The sequence below is a fragment of the Pleurodeles waltl genome, chromosome 2_1 (genome assembly GCF_031143425.1).
Source record: "Pleurodeles waltl isolate 20211129_DDA chromosome 2_1, aPleWal1.hap1.20221129, whole genome shotgun sequence".
Taxonomy (NCBI): Eukaryota; Metazoa; Chordata; class Amphibia; order Caudata; family Salamandridae; genus Pleurodeles; species Pleurodeles waltl.
Window position 1 is genome coordinate 52,071,301 of NC_090438.1, and position 20,608 is coordinate 52,091,908.

Here is a 20,608-nt window from a genome sequence, read left to right on the forward strand (position 1 = left end):
GGGGGTCCCTTTTGTGTTTACTTGTCAGTACCTGGATGAACAGCGACTGGCCCCTGAGCCAGTGGTGTAGCGTGGGTTGTCAGCACCCGGGGCAAGGCAAGTAATTTGCGCCCCCTAACCCGGGGCAAGGCAAGTAATTTGCGCCCCCTAACCCGTGGAATTAGTCTCTTCCAAGATGTTGCGCCCGGTGCGGCCGCCCCCCCCTGCACCCACCACGCTACGCCACTGCCCTGAGCACAAACATCCCCAGGGCTCCCCAGCTCACATAAATCACCGATAGCTTATCTGCCTCACACAGATGATGGTTTTGTTGATGTGGGAGGTGCTGATCCAGTCCAGGTTTTTCCTTTGAATTCTGGGACTTGTAGTTTTACTTGTTCTATTATAAAACAGGACTACAACTCCCAGAATTCAAAGGAAAAAAACGTGGACTGGAGCAGCACACCACGCGTGCACCTAGGAAACTTGAGGTATGCAGCAGGGTGTCAGACGGTGAAAGGAGGGCGAAGAAGGGGGCTAAAGGGGTGTTAAAAACATCACCCTGGGACAAGGCTGGAGCAAGGTGAGAAGGGATGGCATAACCTTAGTGCACACAGCTCCATGCGCCCCTCAGAATATTGGCGCCCTGGGCCTGGGCACAGCTCGGCCATGCTAAAGGCCGGCCCTGCCTGGTATACACAATATTTATCACGTAGAAAAGGGGCCTTCCGCCTCTGTATGTTTGCAGATGTACATCTGCCGCCCCCCAGCCTCGCCAAAAGCTGATTAACTCACATCATATGTCGGTGAAACAGAATGCAGTAATTAACTCAAAATGGCAGAAATGCAGCAGGCCCCATTAATCCGCATTACCTTCACATTACAGACTGATTATGCCGTCAAAGGCTGTCAGGGGCCCGAGCTCTCTTCAAAGCCAGGCGCCAAGAGATTAAAGCGCTATTATTTCGTGATCAGAAGCAGGCCTCGCGCCTGTGCTGCGGTCGGAGCCAGGGGAACGGCGCCGAGCCGCACGTCCGTGATCCGGGGCCGGACGAAGATGGGGGCTTCCAGGGCCATCTCAGCGGTGGCCAAACCATCAGCTGCAACCTCAGCCCCTCATGCTGATAAAAGTACAACCAACCCCCGTGGAGGGACAGGTGTGCGCTGAATCTGTGCGGGTGTGTGAACGTGGATCCGTGTGTGTGGTTGTGCAGGTGTGTGAATGTGGATCCGTGCGTCTGTTTGTGCAGGTGTGTGAACGTGGATCCGTGTGTGCATTATCGTGCAGGTGTGTTAACGTGGATCCGTGTGTGTGGTTGTGCAGGTGTGTGGATGTGGACTTGTGTGTGTAGCTGTGGAGGTGTGTTAACGTGGATCCGTGTGTGTGGCTGTGGAGGTGTGTTAACGTGGATCCGTGTGTGTGGCTGTGGAGGTGTGTTAACGTGGATCCGTGTGTGTGATTGTGCAGGTGAGTGAATGTGGACCAGTGTGTGTGGTTGGGCAGGTGTGTGAATGTGGACCCCTGTGTTTGGTTGTGCACGTGAGTGAATCCCTCTGTGTGTGGTTGAGCAGGTATGTCAGTGTGGACCCGTGTGTGTGATTTTGCAGGTGTGTGGACGTGGATCTATGTATGTTGTTGTGCAAGATGTGGGCTTGAGTGCATGTTCATGTGTACACTTTAATTTAAACGATATGGATGCGAATATGTGCGTACATCAATGTGGATTTATGTATGAATACATAGCTTTATGTCTATATTTGGGCGTGCATGCATGTGTGCACGTGTGTATACAGGTGTTTGAATGTGTTAGTGCGTGTATGCATGCATGTAAATTGTTGCCTATGTGTGTGCCTGTGTGTGTGAATGCGTTGATGCTTAAATATAAGCCTGTGTATGTGTGCGCATATGTGTGCCCAGAAGTAGATTTGAATGTTTGTGTACATGCATACACGTGGATGTCTATGTAAGTTAGCCTGTGTACAGTTACTTGTCTGAGAGTATGTCTTTATACATGCATGCATATGGGCGCGAAAGTAATGGTATGAATACGCGGTAGGCTATTGTTTGTACGTGTGTGTGGGTGCATGTGCATATAGATGTTTTCAATATCGGTATACATGTGTACACGTGTGTGTGTACATGTGTCCTTGTGTGCTTGTGCCTGGCTATGGGAACTGGTAAATGTGCATATGTGTGCGTGGAGTTCTGTATTTTGATTCAGTGTGTGTTTCTGTGCGTTCCTGCGTGCAAATGTATTTATATATGTGGATCAGAATGTGTGCCAGCCATGTGTTTGTTATGACTGAGGAAGCACGTGCAACGTGTGTGCATTCATGTACATATGGTTGTTAACCTGTCTTCACGGGTGTGTGCATGTTTGCAGTGTGTGTATGGGGTGCCTGCATGGGTGTATGAACGTGTGGAGGCCTCCTGGTGTGTGTGTGTGCGTGTATGTGTGTTCACGCATGCGTACATGAGCAGGTGATGTGTTTTCCTTCCTTCTGCACACCACAGCGGGTGGTCATCAGCCCTTGCACAAGCACCAACAGGCCGCCTTCACTGTCTACTCGCGTGTGAATGGCAGGGACGTGCGAGGTGACATCTGGACTAGTGTGGGGCACGGCGTAAGATGTGTGCGAGAAGGCGTGGCACACACCAGTCATACAGTGGAGGCAGGCACAGCGCCTAGAGACCTTTGGGTATAAGGCACTATACGAACTGTTCCACTCAGCTACACGGCTTGTGAAACGTTCACGACGTCGCACTAGTGACATCTTTTCACGGATAGAGGTGAAGCCCACTGAAATCGACCAAGACGTTGTGGCCCTGGGCCCTCCAGGTCCTTTGACCGGTTTGAACGGAATCATTTTATTTTGCCCAGTTTTGACTAGAATTAATTAGACCGCTTCTAAGCACTTTTACTGTTGGCAGAAAAGCCTAACCTAGGGCAGTAGGACTGATTGACAGTAGGTGCCAGCCTGGTCCAACTGGACACATTCCCCAGATGCCCCTTGTAGGGACTCCATGGTAAATGAATTAATCTCAATTCATCCATCAAAATATATCCGGCTTCTTTGTGGGGAAGCAGCGACACTTGCGTTAAGGCATTATTAGTACAACCTCTACCCCACAGCCTCTTGGCGCTGTACAAATGGAACCAGTTACTAACGATGAGCCAGTTATTAATGGGGCAATATGTGGAAATGATTCATCCACGTTTTATCAGCTTCCAGAAACAGGAAAGTCTCCGGATGGATGTTGAAAGGCTGAGTTGTTCGATGAAATGCACTCCCGCAGCTGCCCTTCAGCCTTTACTTTCTTTTTGACTGGAATATGTTGTGGCTGGAAGAGCGCAGACTTGTACCTGAAAAACAGAGGCATAATCTTGGCACCAGAAATGGATGTCGACTTTGAGGACGGGCCTTGTGAACCAGACAGGGCTCCGTCACTGATTGCTAGCACCGGGCAGTGTGCAACTTGGCACCCTCACCCGTGCATGGTGGGTGTCCATTGTAGGCCCAGGACAGCAGCCGGGTCCGTGCCAAACTTGCACGGCAGTCACCAGCTGAGTCCGTTTCAGATAGATTGTACGGACACCCCTCTTATCCCGGTAATCTGATGATCTCTAACTGATCCGGCCCTCCTGGCCCTGCATTGGACACGCTGCTGCGTGGCACTGCCCACCTACGGCGGATATCACGCGCATTAAAGCATTTACTTGTATTGGGGCGAAGGAGAAGGGTGGCAAGGCTGACGGGAATATATTAGCATCCATCCATGTGACTGGCAGACCTCGTGTTACTGCAGAGTGTGCCCATCTGTCCATCACCGGTGCTCACCGCTGCCCTCCATCTGAACGTGCCCCCTGGGCAGGCTTCCTCTAGCTTCTGACATGCCCAGAGGCTCGACTGCCAAATGCAGGGTATTTGATTTTATTGGTGGCACCAGGCCGAGCCTTTCAGTTAAAAATCTGCCTTCAGACCTCTTCACACCTAAACACGGGGCGACGTCCACACACCTCACACCCTGTCGGCCCTGACACCGCCCTAAACGTGTACATTTGTAGGGACCCAGACACACTAAAAATGTACTTTGCCTCAACTCCCTACTGGGTTCAGTCCGATGACTTCAAGCTGTCGGAAATCTGAAATCGTGATTGGTTTCTGTTGGTTGCTTACTGACTTCCTGTTTTTAGTTACTAGTAGTGACGCCACGTCCTGTTTCATATCACATTTCCATAGGGAAGGTGGCTGGGCTTTAGTATATTTCCTGGGCAGGGGGACACAAGAGTGTTTGCACAATGATCACTTTTCCCCCTGCGAGGACCACTCACGGCTGGCACTGCAGTTACTCCTGAAGTCACAAGTGCAACTGAAGCAAACGAGGGAAAACACATCATTCTGGGGGCGCAAACACTCTCACGATTCAGTGCAGTTACACTCTCGCAATTTTCAGAGATTTCGTCAACTCTTCTTCCGATAAATATGTCCCTTCCTACGATTTACAACTTTCTGCAAACCATTATAACTAGTTGTGCCCTTTGTTTTCATTATTAACAAGTTCTTTCTTTTAGCCGACCATCATTCCTGCTCCAAGCATCAACAAACTACATCACTTCCTGTCATGAATTACAAGTTTCCCCTTCCTGTCGTTTGGTATGGTACTTCCCTTTTTTCAAAAACAGTCAGCCATTCCGCTTCCGGTCATCTGTGATAAGTCATACTTAGTTTTACTGCTCCACATGAAGTAAATTAGATCAAACAGTTATTTTATTGATTCTTTTTCTTTGTGTGGTTAGCATCTGCAAATGCTTTACGACACAAAGATGAACAGTATTTCTCAGCCAACATTCGTCAAGGCTATAACTGCTGAGACCGGAAGTTACATTAACGTGACAGGAAGTGGCATGAAGGCTTGTGCCTGTGAGCTCCTGAGTCACATGGAAAACTTCATGTCATTCAATTTCCCTTATTAGGTATCACCCAACACCACCCTCCCCCAACTGCTGTGTGCCACAAACACTTTGATGACCATTTGCGATTAACCCTTCTTGAAACAGTGTCCCGCGGCCCCTCAGTCAGAGAGGCTGTTTTTGTTCCCACCAGGTTGCCCAGTGGTGAGCTGCTCCCGGCACCACCATCCTCAGCTTCTTGGGCTCCTGGTGAGGAATGCGCGTGCCGTGTGGAGCGACGACTCATGGTGCTCCGCTGGGAACTATCTTCCCTCCCCGCCGCGAGTGTCACTCTTCCCTCGGCGTGTTCTCATCCAGGGCCGGCAAGGCCTCCAGGCTCATCCCGTTGTTGCTTTGCACAGTTGAAAAGGAGGTCATGGTGTGCAGTAGCACCAGCACCAACACGCACAGTCTGAGCTTGCTGTGGCCCAGGCGGGAGCCCGCCGAGACCGGGAGCAAGGAAGGGTGGTGGTGGTGGTGGTGGTAAGGGTGGAGGTGATCGTGGCGGTGGTGGTGGTGCTGCTGACGATGGCGGGAGCGGTGTTGGTAGTAAAACGACTCTGAGTCCTTGGCCTTGGCCGTTGTGTTGAACTCCCCGTCTGCCGCCACGTTGCACGAGCGCCACCGGACATCACAGCACTGCGGCTCCACATTGGGCAATTGGTTTTCTAGCAACCCTGCCAAAACAAAAGGAAATATCCTCATAAGATGGAAAATCAAAAAAAGCGTACAAGTTGATTAAATTATTTCCACTTCACAATTCTGGTCACTGTAGGCACTCAGGGAACAAGACCCTTGAATTGAACTATTGGTTTCTTTAATGCTAATGCTGCAAGATGTGCTACATAAAGTCCTGCCAGCGGCATCATGCTTATCCCAGCTGCCCCCTTACATGGGTGGACCACCGAGGTGTACATATGACAGGTCCCAAAACCCAGGCCTGGAACCACCCAGTGTATAAACTGGTTGATTCGTTGATACTGCACTATCCATTGACGTGCACCATTGGTATCTCACTCATTTACTCTACGCACTCCTTCAGAACAACACTAAGGGAAATATTTACAGGCCCCCTGTGCCGCCGGTGCGTCACATTTTGTGAAGCACCAGCGGCGCATTGTGCAGGCCCATATCTACAAGGCCACTCAGAGCCACTTTGCGTGGCTTTTCATGGCCTCATAGATATGGTGTAAGGCAACGCAGCGCAAGTCGCCTTACAGTGCATCAGGGAGGAGTTCCATGGGCGTTGCAGTAGCTTTTCCAACACAACATCCATGGATTTTGAAGCATTCTCAGATGTAGAAGAATCTGTAAACCTGGGAATGCATCAAAACTGTACGTCTCCCCAGGGCAGGCGCAACGAGGAGAAATATCTTCATTCCTCTTCGTTTCCTTGTTCTCTGTGTGCTGCATTCTGCAGGATACAAGGAAAGAGGAAAATGGATGTCATGGTGCCCCTTCCTGCACAAAAACAATCCTGCATACAATGCAGGCACCCTTGCACCATGGTGCAGGCACCATGCGTTGCCGATAGGCAGCCATTTGTGCGCCAGCGCAGGGGGAAAGGACAGCAATGCACCATATCTTGTAAATACAGCGCATTCCTGCTCTTTGCCTGTGACACAGGGCAGCAAAGCAAGGTCACCTGCTGCACTGCCCTGCGCCACGGGACTTGTAAATATGCACATTAACATTTATCTCTGGTTACCTTTAAATGATTTAGTCATGTGACTCTCTGGAGGCGGTGCCAAGAACCATCTTTTATCAAATCAGGTTTAGATGTATGGCCCGTCCTTTGAGGAATCTCCGTCTCTACTAATAGTCTCCTGGACAACAATAAATACTGGACATTTTAGGAAAGAAGGTACAACCTCTTCCGGCCTCTTAGGGTTCCTTGTCCTTCTTTTGCAGAGCTAAGTGGGGTACATTTCAGACAACAAACCAAACTCTGCATATCAAATCTGGCGGCTAGAGAAGGGGGGGCAGTTAACTTGTGAGTACAGAAACAGCAGCGGCAGTGTGATCTGGATTGCATCAGCACCGCCTACCTGTTGGACTTGGGAGTGCAACTTCGATGTGTCCCGTCTCCCCAACTTTATTGCAACTAAGTAACTAGGGGGCACCACTTTTCTTGCATCGTCCCTGCCCCACCCAACAACACCGTGGTTGTGCCGTATTTACAATACGGTGCACCATGGCGGTCGTTCGGACAATAGCATCAACATTTTTGACGCTATTGTGTCGCTTTGCTGCACTGGCGTCAAAACGTTTGCCGCTAGTGAAGCAAAGCACAGTGAGGCCCACTGACTAAAATGAGTGTGTCATTTTAACACCTGCTCTGAGCAGGCATTAAAAATGACGGAAATGGTGCAGTGAAATGTTGTGGATTTCACTGCGCCATGTTTTCAGGCCTCCCTGCATTGGAATGCCCCATTGCTTACATCATGCCCGAGGCAGGCATGACGTGGTGCAAGGGGTTGCCACGTGGTGCAATGCAAGCACTGCGTCACTTTGTAAATACGACGCAGGGAAAAGCCACCTTAGTGCCGCCTTAGCATTAAAAGAAAATTACGCTATGGTGGCACAAGGTGGCGCTAGGGGTTCGTAAGCATGCCCCTTAGAGTGGATGTGAGGGAAATCCGGGAGTGTTTCAACCTCGGAAACTGAAACAGGCTTTTTGGGGGTGGTGTGGGACTTTCACAAACTATTATGCCAAGAACTCAATTTCCTAACATACTACACTCCTGTAATAAAATGACTCCTGTAATAAAATGGTCTAAATTTCGACACACTCCCATTACATTCTGACTAAACCTATATAGTTTGTAAGTGTGGGAGTTAAGATGTAGAAACGCTGATGTTTCTCAGTAAACTCTAACACGAGGAGTACTGTATTGGAATTATAGGGAATCTTAAACTCAGCGTATTCTTCAGAGCATGTCTGTAAAAATCAGCCCAATACTGGGGAAGTGGCATCTTTTCAACAAATATCTGAAATAACAAAAGCGTATTCAGTTGTCGTTAGCATTATTCAGAGATCAGGCGCCTCCTCACACTGTCAAAACCATCAGCATTTAAAAGCCAGGACCATATTCACAAACTCTCCATGGCATGTATCCATAAGGTATTATTTTTTTCTGAAACAGGATAAGGAAAGTAGTGTAACTCATGCAACCCAACTACACACAGCCTTAGCACTAAGGCCCATATTTATACTTTTTTAGCGCTGCATTTGCGTAATTTTTGGACGCAAAATCGTAGCAAACTTACAAAATACAATTGTATTTTGTAAGTTTGCACTGATTTTGCGTCAAAAAGCGGCACAAATGCGGCGCTAAAAAAGTATAAATATGGGCCTAAGACTCATCGGCACCCCTGGGGTACTTGAAACGAACACATTGCACCAGTTTACTAATGTCTTGGTGCTCATGGGCAGTCTTGACAAATACCCAGGCACATAACCCGACAAGCTGAAATGCTGGAGGCTGCAGTGGGACATATTTACAAGAAAGCGCCACTTTTCTTGCGTCGCCCTGTGCCCCTTAACGTCACCATGGTAGCACTGAGGCCCATTTTTATACTTTTTTTGCGCTGCATTTGTGATTTTTTGATGCAAAAGCGGCGCAACTTACAAAATACAATTGTATTTTGTAAGTTGCGCCGCTTTTGCGTCAAAAAATGATGCAAATGTGGCGCTAAAAAGTATAAATATGCCCCTGAATTTACTATACAGTGCATCATGGCGCACGTTAGGAAAATGCGCTTTAATCAAAATGGGCGCAGGTATGAGCAGGGATGGATGTAACTTGCGTGATTCCGTGTAGTGTGATCACACAGAATTATTTAAAAATTCCACGAGATTATGTAGAATTATACGAGAACAGTAATTCTGCATTAGGCACTATTTTCTCAGAGCAAAAATGCCCACTTGCGCAAAATGGATGCTCTTTGCACTAAGAAAAAAGGGCTAAATGCAACAGAACGTAAACAGAAGCACGAGCAGACGCTAAAGCTCTTTAAATGTCTTCTTGGGGTAGGATTGCTTCCCCAAGTCACTTCAAGTTACGCGAGCGGCGTAACTGCGTTATTATCTGTATTTCCACGTCATGCCAAGGTACTCCAGCCTAATTAAAATTACTCCCAGGCCTGGATATGAGGAGTGGCCTCAACAACTTCTAAAGATTCCCGGCACTACTTGTTCAGCAGTCTGACTCCATGAAAAGTATCGGCAAAAGACTGGAAAAGTTGGATTCCAGAATGGGGCAACTGTCTTAGAACCTCTTGGCTCTACCATTCTCCAATCTGATTTAAAAGTCTAGGAATGGTATAAATCTTTTCTGCAGTCAACAAAAGTAGCTCTTGAGGGGTCTGCTTAGTAAATGAACAGATCACTGCAGACCATATTGCGGAACCGACAGCATGGTCCTGCAGTAGCAGTTTTTAAATTTGGCCTTGCAGGATCCCATGAAGATCATCAATAAACCTTCTCCACTGTATTTAAATGGTGGTGGTGACAAATTGTCACTATTTCTTTATTTTCATTTGACAACATGCTAATGCACATCACTTACATCAATGCTTACTTACATCCAAGTATTTGTATAATTAGAATAATAATAGTTAGTGATTTTGACATTAATAATTAATTATGGCTAGGGTGTGTTCGCGTTAAGTTAGCCATAGTCCATGTAGGCTCAGAGTAGAATTTTCTGCTAACATCGAAACTGTGCCTTCGGCTGTTCTACCTTATTCTCAGTCCTCATTTCAGGAGCCAAGTTAGCTAGCATAGCTTGAATAATAACTGTTTCAGCTGTTTTAATCTGCATGAGAAAGTATTGTTGATAGTTTTACTGTAACCTTATAATTATCTTCGTGCATCTGTGTCCAAGATGGTTCAATCACCCCAAAGGAGATAATATGAAGATTGTGCAGCTGTAAGCCTCCTTTGCATGAAGCTTGAGAAAGGGGGCGATGGCATTTTATTGATGAATTGTTAGAGTTTGAGTGGATTCCTGTCTCTCTGGAGCTATGGGATGTTTAACTTGCTTGATCCTATCTTTTAACAGTGCATTTGCAAAGTTAGACAGCCAGATTTGCTACTGTCCACCTTTGAATGTAGATGTCCCTCTGCATCTCTTGAGACCTGCTAATATTCCTGGTCAAATATATTTCTTCTCTGTCTGATTGGAACCTCCATTTGGTTCTAGCATAGATGAGAGTCTTCCTTTGATGACAACTTTGGCATCAACCTCACTTAAAACTTTAGCTCAGTATTAGGGTGTTTCTCTAAGGGGAAGCACATCTTTCATCATTTGCCTGTCATAACCAATATATAACTTGGCTTTGTATTGGCTAATCTGACTTGCTCCGGATTATACTGAACACTGCTGTAACCAGGCAGTTATTGATTTATGACTCATCTGACAGATTTGAGTTTGTAACTTTGCTAATCTGTTAATAAACCTTTGTGGTTGGCAGACTTACTTCTCTCTCTCACTCTTGTGGGGCAAAATGTGCTTCACTTGTATTGATATGTTATTGAACTGTTGTCACTGAGCCTCAGTTGGCGCCACAGATCCATACAGCTGGGATCCAAGATTTGCACCAAGCCTTTGCACGGCGCAAACCCCATCCATTGCTCCTTAAATGGAAAATACAATTGCGGAATATGTGCTTTCACTCTGCCCTAAAGCTGGTAACCTTCCATCCTCATGAAATGGAGGAAGCAGATGTCTTTACACTTTTGTAATTTTATCTTCATGGCAGGTATTGCTCATTATGTTTGTTCTTTTATTTTATTTGCCTATCAAAGATTTGCTTTCAGGGTTCAAGTTTTAACACAAGTGCAGCAAAGCACAGAGAGGCCAATTGAATATAATAGGTGCGTCATTTTAACACCTGCCCTAGCAGGCATTAAAAATTACGCTAAAAATGGCGCAGTGAAATCCTGTAAATTTCACAGTGACATTTTTTCTGGCCTCCATGCACTGGAATTTCCCCCCCCTCGGCAGACATTATGCCTGACGTAGGCATAATGTGGCGCAAGGGTTTACAAAATGGAGCAATGCAAGCATTATGCCACTTTTAAAATATGGTTCGGCAGAACAGCCACCATAGCGCCGCATTAGCATAAAAAAATGAAGCTATCATGGTGCTAGGGTGGCAGAAGAGGCTTGTAAATATGCCCCAAGGGCTTAGACATAAAACATCTTCTCACTTGATGTGTCTCCTCTAATCCAGTTTATTGGCATTAATAGAGCAACACGGCCAAATCCCATACCTCCCGAAACTCAGACGTAATGGTAGAATAACCTTCAAACACCGAACCCTTACGGAAATTCCAGAAACTCTCACTGTAGATCAATATCACTGCATGAAACTTTTTTGATAAAAACAATCTTCTTCCCTCTACCTACAACACTAGGACCAACATTTTCCTTCCCTCTCGTAATATTGAGAAAATACCAAAATCCCATATGGTAGAAAATTCTAAAGCCTTCTCACCCCAGCCAAAATCAGGCCTTGCCATGTCAATCTATGACAAAGGGAAAGTCATGATCCAAGCCTCATGCATCATTCTGAAACACTGATTTACACCGAATGACATCCCTAACCATAGGAGCCTGAGTTCATAGTATCAAGAGGCAAGGATGCAAGCAGACAAGGAATAATTGATTGACCTTAAACGGCATCACCAACACTCAGGATGCTACGATCCACATTACTCGCACAAACCTTCTTCCACGTTCAACCATCAAGTAGACTTATCTCTGGCCTCGTTCCCTTTCCCCAACATCTTTAAGCCCCCACTACCCAGCACTCACCATTACCCCATACACCCCTCATACCCATCAATCCTCAACACACAAACATTGTATGCTCCGATTCCCCTGACCACATAGTCTGCAACAGAAGAACAACCTACCACCAGTGACTCCTTCTTCGAAGCTACTGAACTCCCCTACTTTACCCCCCCAGCTCCTCACCCATTTACCATCATCCCAGTACTCTCACACTAGCCTCCAAAGTCCCTCTCCGGTCACTCTCCCACAGAATTACTGGTGGACACAAATCACTACTACACAAGTCTTAAGCATCCTCCTCCTCCTGCCCACAACTAGATCATTACCATCCACTCTCAACGTGTACCGTAATGTGAACCGCAATGTTCACACACATGCATACTCCCCTCCATTACACCCTTCAAGCCAAGGTACTCCACTTCCAAAAAAAACCCCTCCTCCCTTCACATACACCCAACATCACCTACTGTATCACCTACTGTAGCATCAGTCCTATCCTCCTGTTGACTAGAAAATGGCCAACCTTACAGCACTAATAGCAGCCCTGTCCAATGAAATCAAGCTCGCCAAAGCTGCCCTCTCCAAACTCGACAAGAGAAACAGACCTCACGGTAAAGTGGAAGCACTTACAAGGCCCCCTCTTCAGAAGTGATGTTAATGAACTCCTAATGAACTACAAATCAGATAAGGAGACCAAGGAAACGAAGATTGAGAAAGGTGTTCTACCTCTCGTCGCCCACACAGGCATACCGAAGCACATACTGAGCACTAAGACAAAGTCTCTACCATCAATAACAGAAGAAGTTAACACCAACCAGGCCGAGCAAAGGGGGTAAACCACAACAGCACAAGTAGAATATAGAGACGCTTCTCAATCCTTCCTACTACAATCATTTTGTGACCTGCCTCCTCCACAACTGTAGATCAGTGATAAAATACAACTTTGAAATCACCAAAATACTTTTAGGACACAACCTAGACTTAATTATCAGAAACTTGGATCATGGATTCTGCCCTACCAGCCATAGAAGCTTTTGGTCCAGAAGGGAATATCCATCATCCACCTCGATAGATCCAATAGAACAGGTGGATGAGAGCTAGTTGTCTTCAAAGAGCTTATGAAATACAGAAGCCTCACAAAAGAACAACTACCAACAGTCAAAAAACTCTCCATAGAGTTAACAACAGAACATAACCCGATTCTGGTGGACCTAACCTACCACCCCTCTGGAACAAGTCAGTTTTTGCAGAACAGATCATGGAATTCCTTACTTTCAACAAAATAAATTCAGACAACATCTTCACTGATTGTAATCTTCACTGGGGTGACCAATCAGAAGCTACTATGTCATTCTTTCAGCCTACCTAGAACGCAGCAGTCTCATCCAATTTTGCACATCCATGATTCACACACAACTCTTGCTTCATCTTCCCAATTACCTCAATAATACCTGCTACCAATGACCAAACCACAAGACCGAAAATATGGTCAAGAAACTCAAAAAACATAGCAAAAGATTGACTGGCCTCAGTAACTGAACTCAGTTTTTAAGACTCCCACCTTCTACTCGGAAATGAAGGAACTTATCAAGCAATATATGGAATCAATGACAGTAATGGCAGATTATACTAGCATCTAAAGACAATAAACCAAGACAATGAAAGGTGACCACTTCAACACACAGAAAGAAGATGCAGCAAATTCCATCATCTACTATTATGACTCAGCAAGAAGAATCTATAGGAAACACATCTTTGAAGCCAAATCCAAGTTGAACAACAAACAACCGGCAGAGCAAAGAACTGACCCAGGAAGCTTTTTCATATTGTAGAAAATCCACGTGACCACCCACCTTATCAATAACAAATGCCTCCAAAGAAAATTTAAAAGAATTCTCCATGTTTCCAGGAAAACAAATCAAAAACATAGAACACTCCTTGAACAATTTGCCTAATGCCCAAGACATCTGAAAACCTAGTAAAATTAGAGTAGCTTTTAGAAAATGAGCATTCATGACCTTATAAACATCGTCAACAAAACCAGACCATCATCACACTCTTTAGAAAAAATTCCCTCTTCCCTTGTGAAAGAAAATCAAATGACCAATAGTCCAACCAATCTGAGCATCATTTACTCATCCCTGACCTAAGAAACTGTCGAGACTCACTAAAAGTTGGTAAAGTCTCTCTGGCAGTATAAACGCAAGGAACTGACGCCAAACCCTAAACAAATCTAAACTGTTACAGACCTCTTTCGTGAAGGTGTTAAAATACTGTGTTGAATCACAGCCTTAACACTTAAAGGAAAATTAGGTACTGGACGAGCTTCTATCAGATTTCAATCAGACTTCTGAGTTTGGTGTTGCCACGCTGAAGACATTCAAAGACATCCTTCAGTTCCTCGGATGAAGGGGATCCTGCCTCCAAGTCCTCTTAGATATGTAATCACAATTTGGTACAGTAACAGCTTCATTACAAGTTTGCAGTCTCAAGCCCGCGGTGGAGGTCGGATGCTGCACTCCTGGTGGTCCGACTGCCGCCACCGCCAGAATCAGAGATCCTGACGGGGTGGCGGTGGTCAGAGTCGTGCTCAGCCACGGCGGCACTAAGTTCGGGGCTGCTGTGCTGATCACAAATCCTCTTTCCTTCAGCCTTTGCATGGCGGGGACCACTGGACGGAATCTGTAAGTGACTGGTCTGTGAGTGAACTCCGCCAACGCACAAAGCGCCTCGACTCTAAAATTTAGAAAGTTGGAAGTAAAATAGGGGGACATTTCTCTCACAATGTGGCATAAGTAATACACACCAAGGGCTTTTATTACCCACAAACAATTCTACATCCTGAATCATTGAAGTTTGGCAGGCTCAGTGGGCTGTGGCTACCCATATATGATGGTTTCTCCATCGCGGGAAGCCTCAAACTTTGACTTTGCCCCGGTCGAGGTGCGACCAGATGACCAGATTGGCACTTTTTGTTTCTAGGTGCTAGAAAACAATCATTCTTTAAAAATTAATCTCTCTGGTTCCCCTTATCCGATTTTATTAGTTTTTGTGTCATTTTAAAGATAAAAATATAATCTATTTTTATAAATTGGTTTCGGATTTTTAAACTGTTTCCTGTGTTTTATTTAATTACTGTTTTGTGTAAATATTCTGTATACTGAGGTCACACTAATAACATCACAGGCTTTACTACCTCATGCTGCTGGTATAAAATTTCTGAGTATCTCATGCTAGAGGAACACGTGTATTTAGTGTGCCTTGCACCATTATATATCTCTGACTTACAATAATTTCAGGACAGAAATAATAGGTGAAAGTTAGGTTCAGCTATCTGGGCAGATTCTTCAACCCCCTGACTCATTTCTTCACATTTTACAGACACATACACGATTTATGGATCTTACTAATGCCAATAAGGTGCCATGAAAACCCCTGCTAACTAAACATAACACATGGAACCTGCCTCGGCTTCATTTATTAAAATCAACCTTCCTCGGTCTGTGTAAGGTCCATAGTCACTCAGTGAGCTGAAGCAGCATTGAATGCCCTTAGGAGACTCATGTGCTGAGGATCACAAGTGCATACTCTGAATATTAGGCACGCCAGCACCTCGGATATAATAAATGGGGTCACTGGCCCCTGTGGTGAAGTTATTAATACATGATTTATTTCACGCAGAAGTTACATATATATTGATAAAAAAGACTTGTTTTGACCTACAGTGACCATCATATTTTGAACATTTCCAGCCACATTTCAATTTAGACATTTAAAAACGTGTGTTTAAATTCATGATCTTATGATATGTGATAAACACTTTTGCAATTTTATTTGGAGTTTATCCTGGATGATGCTGATGTATTGTTTTGTTTTTTTGTGAATTTTGGGTGACTATAAAATAAAATATATAATCATGTTGATGTATTTTGTGTACTTTTTTTCTGTCTGTTTCTGGGACCTCTATTTTCTTCCTGGTTTAAAGGCGTCCAGGGATAAACTTTGCTACAACTTCGATGCTGACATTAATCAAACCCAGCACGGTGTGGGATCAAAGGAAGAACTTACTGCAAGTGGTGTGAACATATGGATCCGATCTGTCCCAATCTGGAGACCTGCCTTTCTGTTACATGCACAGATGCTGTAAGTTAACACCCAGACCCTCCTTTTCAGCCAAGGATGCAGACCTGCTTTGGATTACAACTGGGGTGTCCACCTCAATCAGTGTTACAAGAAACGTGACAGAAACACGCGCTATTTTTGCACCTTGTTTTTCCGAGGACATATTTCATTAGGGAAAACCATTCATAATTTAAATCTTCCAGCAAATTGTCCAGAAATAAGAAAACTCCTAAGGAATTTGGTGCAACAGCAGTGGTTTCTGCCTTCATTTGCTGTTCCTTTGGGGAAGAGAAGCACTGCTGGGGCAATACAACATCCTCGTGGTGTGGGAATTCTTAGGGGCGCATTGGAAATCCAGAGATTCCTGGAATGAGGAACTTAGGCCCATATTTATACTTTTTTAGCGCCGCATTTGCATCATTTTCTGGTGCAAAAGCGGCGCAAACTTACAAAATACAATTATATTTTGTAAGTTTGCGCTGCTTTTGCTTAAAAAAATGACGCAAATGCGGTGCTAAAGAGTATAAATATGGACCTAAGGTCTATATTTATACTCTGTTTGCGCCAGATTTGCAGCACTTTCTTTACGCAAATCTGGCACAAACTTAACTCCATATTTATATTTTATATTATTATTATATATATATAGACATGTCTAGCGCCAAAATATTTGAGTTAACAACATTTTTTGCCTGCGGGAACTACCTTGTGTCAATGAGATGCAAGGTAGGCTTTCCCGGGTGAAAATGCCTCAAAGGCCCTAGCGCCTTATTTATCCTCCTGCGCAAAAATCATGCACTGGAGTAGGAGGGCCTTAAATAATGGCGCTAAGCCTGTTTAGCACCATTATTTAACGCCTGGGTATCGGCAGGCGTAAGGGGACCTGGAGGCAGATTTCCATAGTCGGAGACCATGGAAATTGCCCACAGGTGCCCTTCCCTGTCCCCAGGGACACCCCCACCCACCCCCTACCCACACCAGGAGGTCATCCACGGATGGGGGACCTATCCGAAGGTAAGTCCAGGTAGGTATTTTTTTTTTCTATCCAATGCCGCTCGGGGGCCCTGACTTGGGGACCCCTGCACGGCGCTGGCCCCAATGGCCTTGCACAGGGGAATTTCGTCCGATGGGCATGGCCATTGGGGTGGTGGGCATGGCTCCTGTCTTTAATAAGACAGGAGCCATGTCCATGCGGCTTGTGCGCCAGAAAATGGCGCTGCACTGCTTAGAGGCAATTTGTTTGCCTCTAATCAGTGTAGCGCCATAGTTCGACGCACAAGCCCCGGTTCCCCCTACGCCTCCCAGGCCCTGTTTGCATCCTTTCAAAGGATGCTAACAGGGCCTTAGCGCCGGCTAGCGCCATTCCTTAAATATGGCGCCCGGCTGGCATCTAGGAATGGCGCTAGCCTTTTTATCGCAAACCTGCGCTAATGCAGGTTTGCGGCAAAAAGTATAAATCTGCCCCGCAGGTTGTTGTCATATGTTATAAGCGCTACATGTGTTATAAGGACACTAAGGATGTTCTGCTATGTTATATGTTGTGATGTGTTATAAGTCTCATTCTCATCTCCCTCTTTTTTTAATATAGTTTAAGGGGTGGAAGGAGGGTTTGCCCAAGATAACATCATTTATGTGAAAATCACTATAAGATCTAGAGAGAGGTGGAACCACAGAAGACCCCTATGTCACTAGAAACCAACCCGGCGACAGGCGACCCCCAACCTGTGAGCCCTGAGATCTCTGCCAGTTTCATCTAATGGTGCAGATGTCAAAGGCTGGCGGGTTTAAATCATCACTGATCCACATAAAATGTTTACTTTACTCTCTTGTGGAAACAATGGAGTAAGAAAGAAGGGTCTTCTGGAGATGTTAGACTATTTGAGTCTGACTTAGCAGTACAGGTGTCTGATATCTGGCTTTGGCGACACCCAGAGGAATACTGCGCCTACACCTCATGCTATTGGCTGTGGGACATATCATTCTGCCTCCTACAGAGTGCTTGCTCTGCAATGCATGAGAGACTATTTTACATCTCAAAAGTTACCTATCTCAGACATGCACTGAATTCATAAAGGGATAATTTGCTTTTTTACGGCAGGGGACAATCAGGAATCATGTGTGAGTCACACATACATGTACATCTGTGTTTACTGACTCTTATACCTCCATAAGGGCTCACAAACCAACTGCTTGAAACAAGCCAAGCGTTTAAAATGCCAGTATCTCTGACTTTAAAATGCTAACATATGGAGACACAGGGATAAACAGGGCCAGACTTGGAACCAAAAGCAGCACTGTCAAAAACCCTTTGAACAAGCTGTGCTTCTTTTCTCCCACTCTCTCTCATCCCACCCTCTCCTCTCGCTCTTTCCCTGAAGTTACCCTTCCTCCCTCACGAGCCCACTCTAGGTTCCTCTGGGAGATGGAGAAAATGACATCAACACCAGCCGGACAGCTCTGCTCTAAAAACTAGCCTTGAAAGCCTCCAGGCCACAGGGGAAGAACCCACCAGCATGGACCTGTGGTGATTAAATGCAACGTTGCAAACATTGGCTAATTAAAGCCAGATTGCAGGAAGCTGGCTCTCTATATGGTGCACTAAAAAGAAGTACACCGTGAAGAGAGTCCAGTGGATCCCCAGTTGGTTTGCAGAGGCATACGTAGACAGGACTATTGCTCTAGTTTGTGTAGTGTGGGCGAGCAGTTAGGCTTATCAGAGGGTAGTGCTAAGCATTTGTTCTATTCACAGCGGCAATAAATGAGAGACACACTCAAACAATACATTTGAGACCAAATTAGAAAAATAACACTTCTTGTTATATATTTTTAAAACCTAAGCCCTTTTTCATAAGGTAAGTATGTTTTCAAGCAAAATATATTTTTAGTTGGAAAAATCGACACAGTGTTATTTCAGAGTTCTCAAGTGTTAACCTATGGAAGGAAAACACATTGAGCAAACAAGCACCTATTGACGACTCAAGGGACCAGTCTTGTAGACTTAAGGTAAGTACTGGGCAAGGGACAGGACCACCAACAGGTCACACCGGGCAGCACTGGGGCGGCTGGGTGTAGAGGTGAAATACGCTTCGGGTGCTCAATGTATTTCAATTCGGATTGGTCTCTGTGGATTTAGGATGCAGGCTAAGACAGGGCGTCCTGTTTGGGTGAGCCACCGAGTGGGCTCTGGTCTTGTGATACTCGGGGACGGAGGGACACCAGTGGTCCTCCTCTCTTTGAACCGGGGCATCCGGGTGCAGGGGGTTCTTGGACCATCGGGTGTCCTTCACTGGTGGTGGTTGCGGTGGAGGCGGGCCCACAGAATAGGCTGCAGGCGTGGCCTGGGGGACCAGTCCAGGTGAACCAACAAGTGAGCCAGGGGGAATTCAGTGATACCAGTGGTCATCTCCTTCTTGGCCCGGGGTGTCTGGGTGCAGAGGTACAGTGGACCACCGAGGCTACCATCACTGGTGGCAGTTTTGGTTGGTGGGCCTGCACAAAGAGGCTGCAGGCATCGGTGTGGAGTTCGAAGAGGGAAACCCACTATGGACTTCAAGAGGCTGGGGACCAGGTTGACACACTTCGACACGGGCTGGAGGCTCGGGTGCAGAGATGCTGTCTCACCTCGGAGGGCCAGAAATGTGACTAAGGTGGCTGAACTGGTCAGGACCAGTCAGTCAACAACTAGTAGCTGGTAGGTTTTCAGGTGGCATTTATTAATAAATCCCTCACTGGAACCAGGGAGGATTTATTAATCTGAGAAGTTTGTTACCAAACATCCCTGGGTTCAGAGAAGCCATCATGTAGCTGGGAAACTTGTAGTGACCAGTGTTCAGCACATGCATTTAAAATGGCTTCCCTGTTTACTTACTATGTCAAAGAATTGCCAGAGACACAGCAGGGGCATATCTGCTCATGCACATATGCCCTCATGTGTCCTGATGCACTCTACCTTAGGAGTGACTTACACTTGGCACGCGCAGTGGTAAGGGACCTGGCAGACAGGGCCGTGTGACAGGTCAGGTTTTTAATTTTACCTGCACCAACAAATGCAGTCTGCAATGGCAGCACTGTGTGGATTTGATAAGGGGTCCTTAGGTTTGGCACAACTGGTGCGGCAGCCCTCAGGGACCTTCTTTACTACACTAGGTACCAGGGGTACCATTTATTATGGACTCACAGAGGGTGCTAAAGGATGTGCCAATTGTGGCGAACAACTGTGCAGTTTTGGGAAAGAGCTCTGGCACTGGGGACCTGGTTAGCAGGGACCCAGTTAGCAGGGACCCAGCGCACTTTCAGTCGATGCCAGGCAAAAAGTGGGAGCTAACCATGCCAAAAAGATTATTATCAATGTTGTCACAAAAGCACTTGTAAAATAAACAAAAAACAGTCCTGAACTAATTAAAAGGAGAGGGTGCAGGAGGCAAGAGAGGTGTTTACTTTATCTGTTGTACATAGAAAACAGTAGGGGGCAAATGACCCTAGAAATCCACGTACGCCTGTCTCTACAGGCTACAACCAGAGCTTAATTTGAGCAGGTGATCGAACTTGGCGCTCACCGGCACTCATTTAAGAAGACTGGAACTTACTTTCACTCAACAGACTTTGAGCCAGAGCAAAGAGAGAGAAACACACAAAAGAAGGAAAGAAAGGGGAAGAGAGAGACAAAAAAACTATATATATTAGTAGATACAGTAAAAACTTTTTTTGACCTGTGTGATCTTCCAAAACATTTAGTTCAATTCCTTTGATTGA

At 45.8% G+C, this 20,608-nt stretch overlaps 1 protein-coding gene across 1 annotated transcript in view; it reads right to left on the minus strand.

The window, feature by feature from the left end:
* Positions 1–4,733: 4,733 nt before the first annotated feature.
* Positions 4,734–20,608, minus strand: part of NALF2 (NALCN channel auxiliary factor 2) — a 469,759-nt gene continuing 453,884 nt past the window's right edge. Inside the window, exon 3 of the mRNA XM_069209989.1 lies at positions 4,734–5,608. Within this exon, the coding sequence (XP_069066090.1) occupies positions 5,220–5,608 (389 nt within the window). The 3' untranslated portion in view covers positions 4,734–5,219. The remainder of the gene's footprint in view (positions 5,609–20,608) is intronic.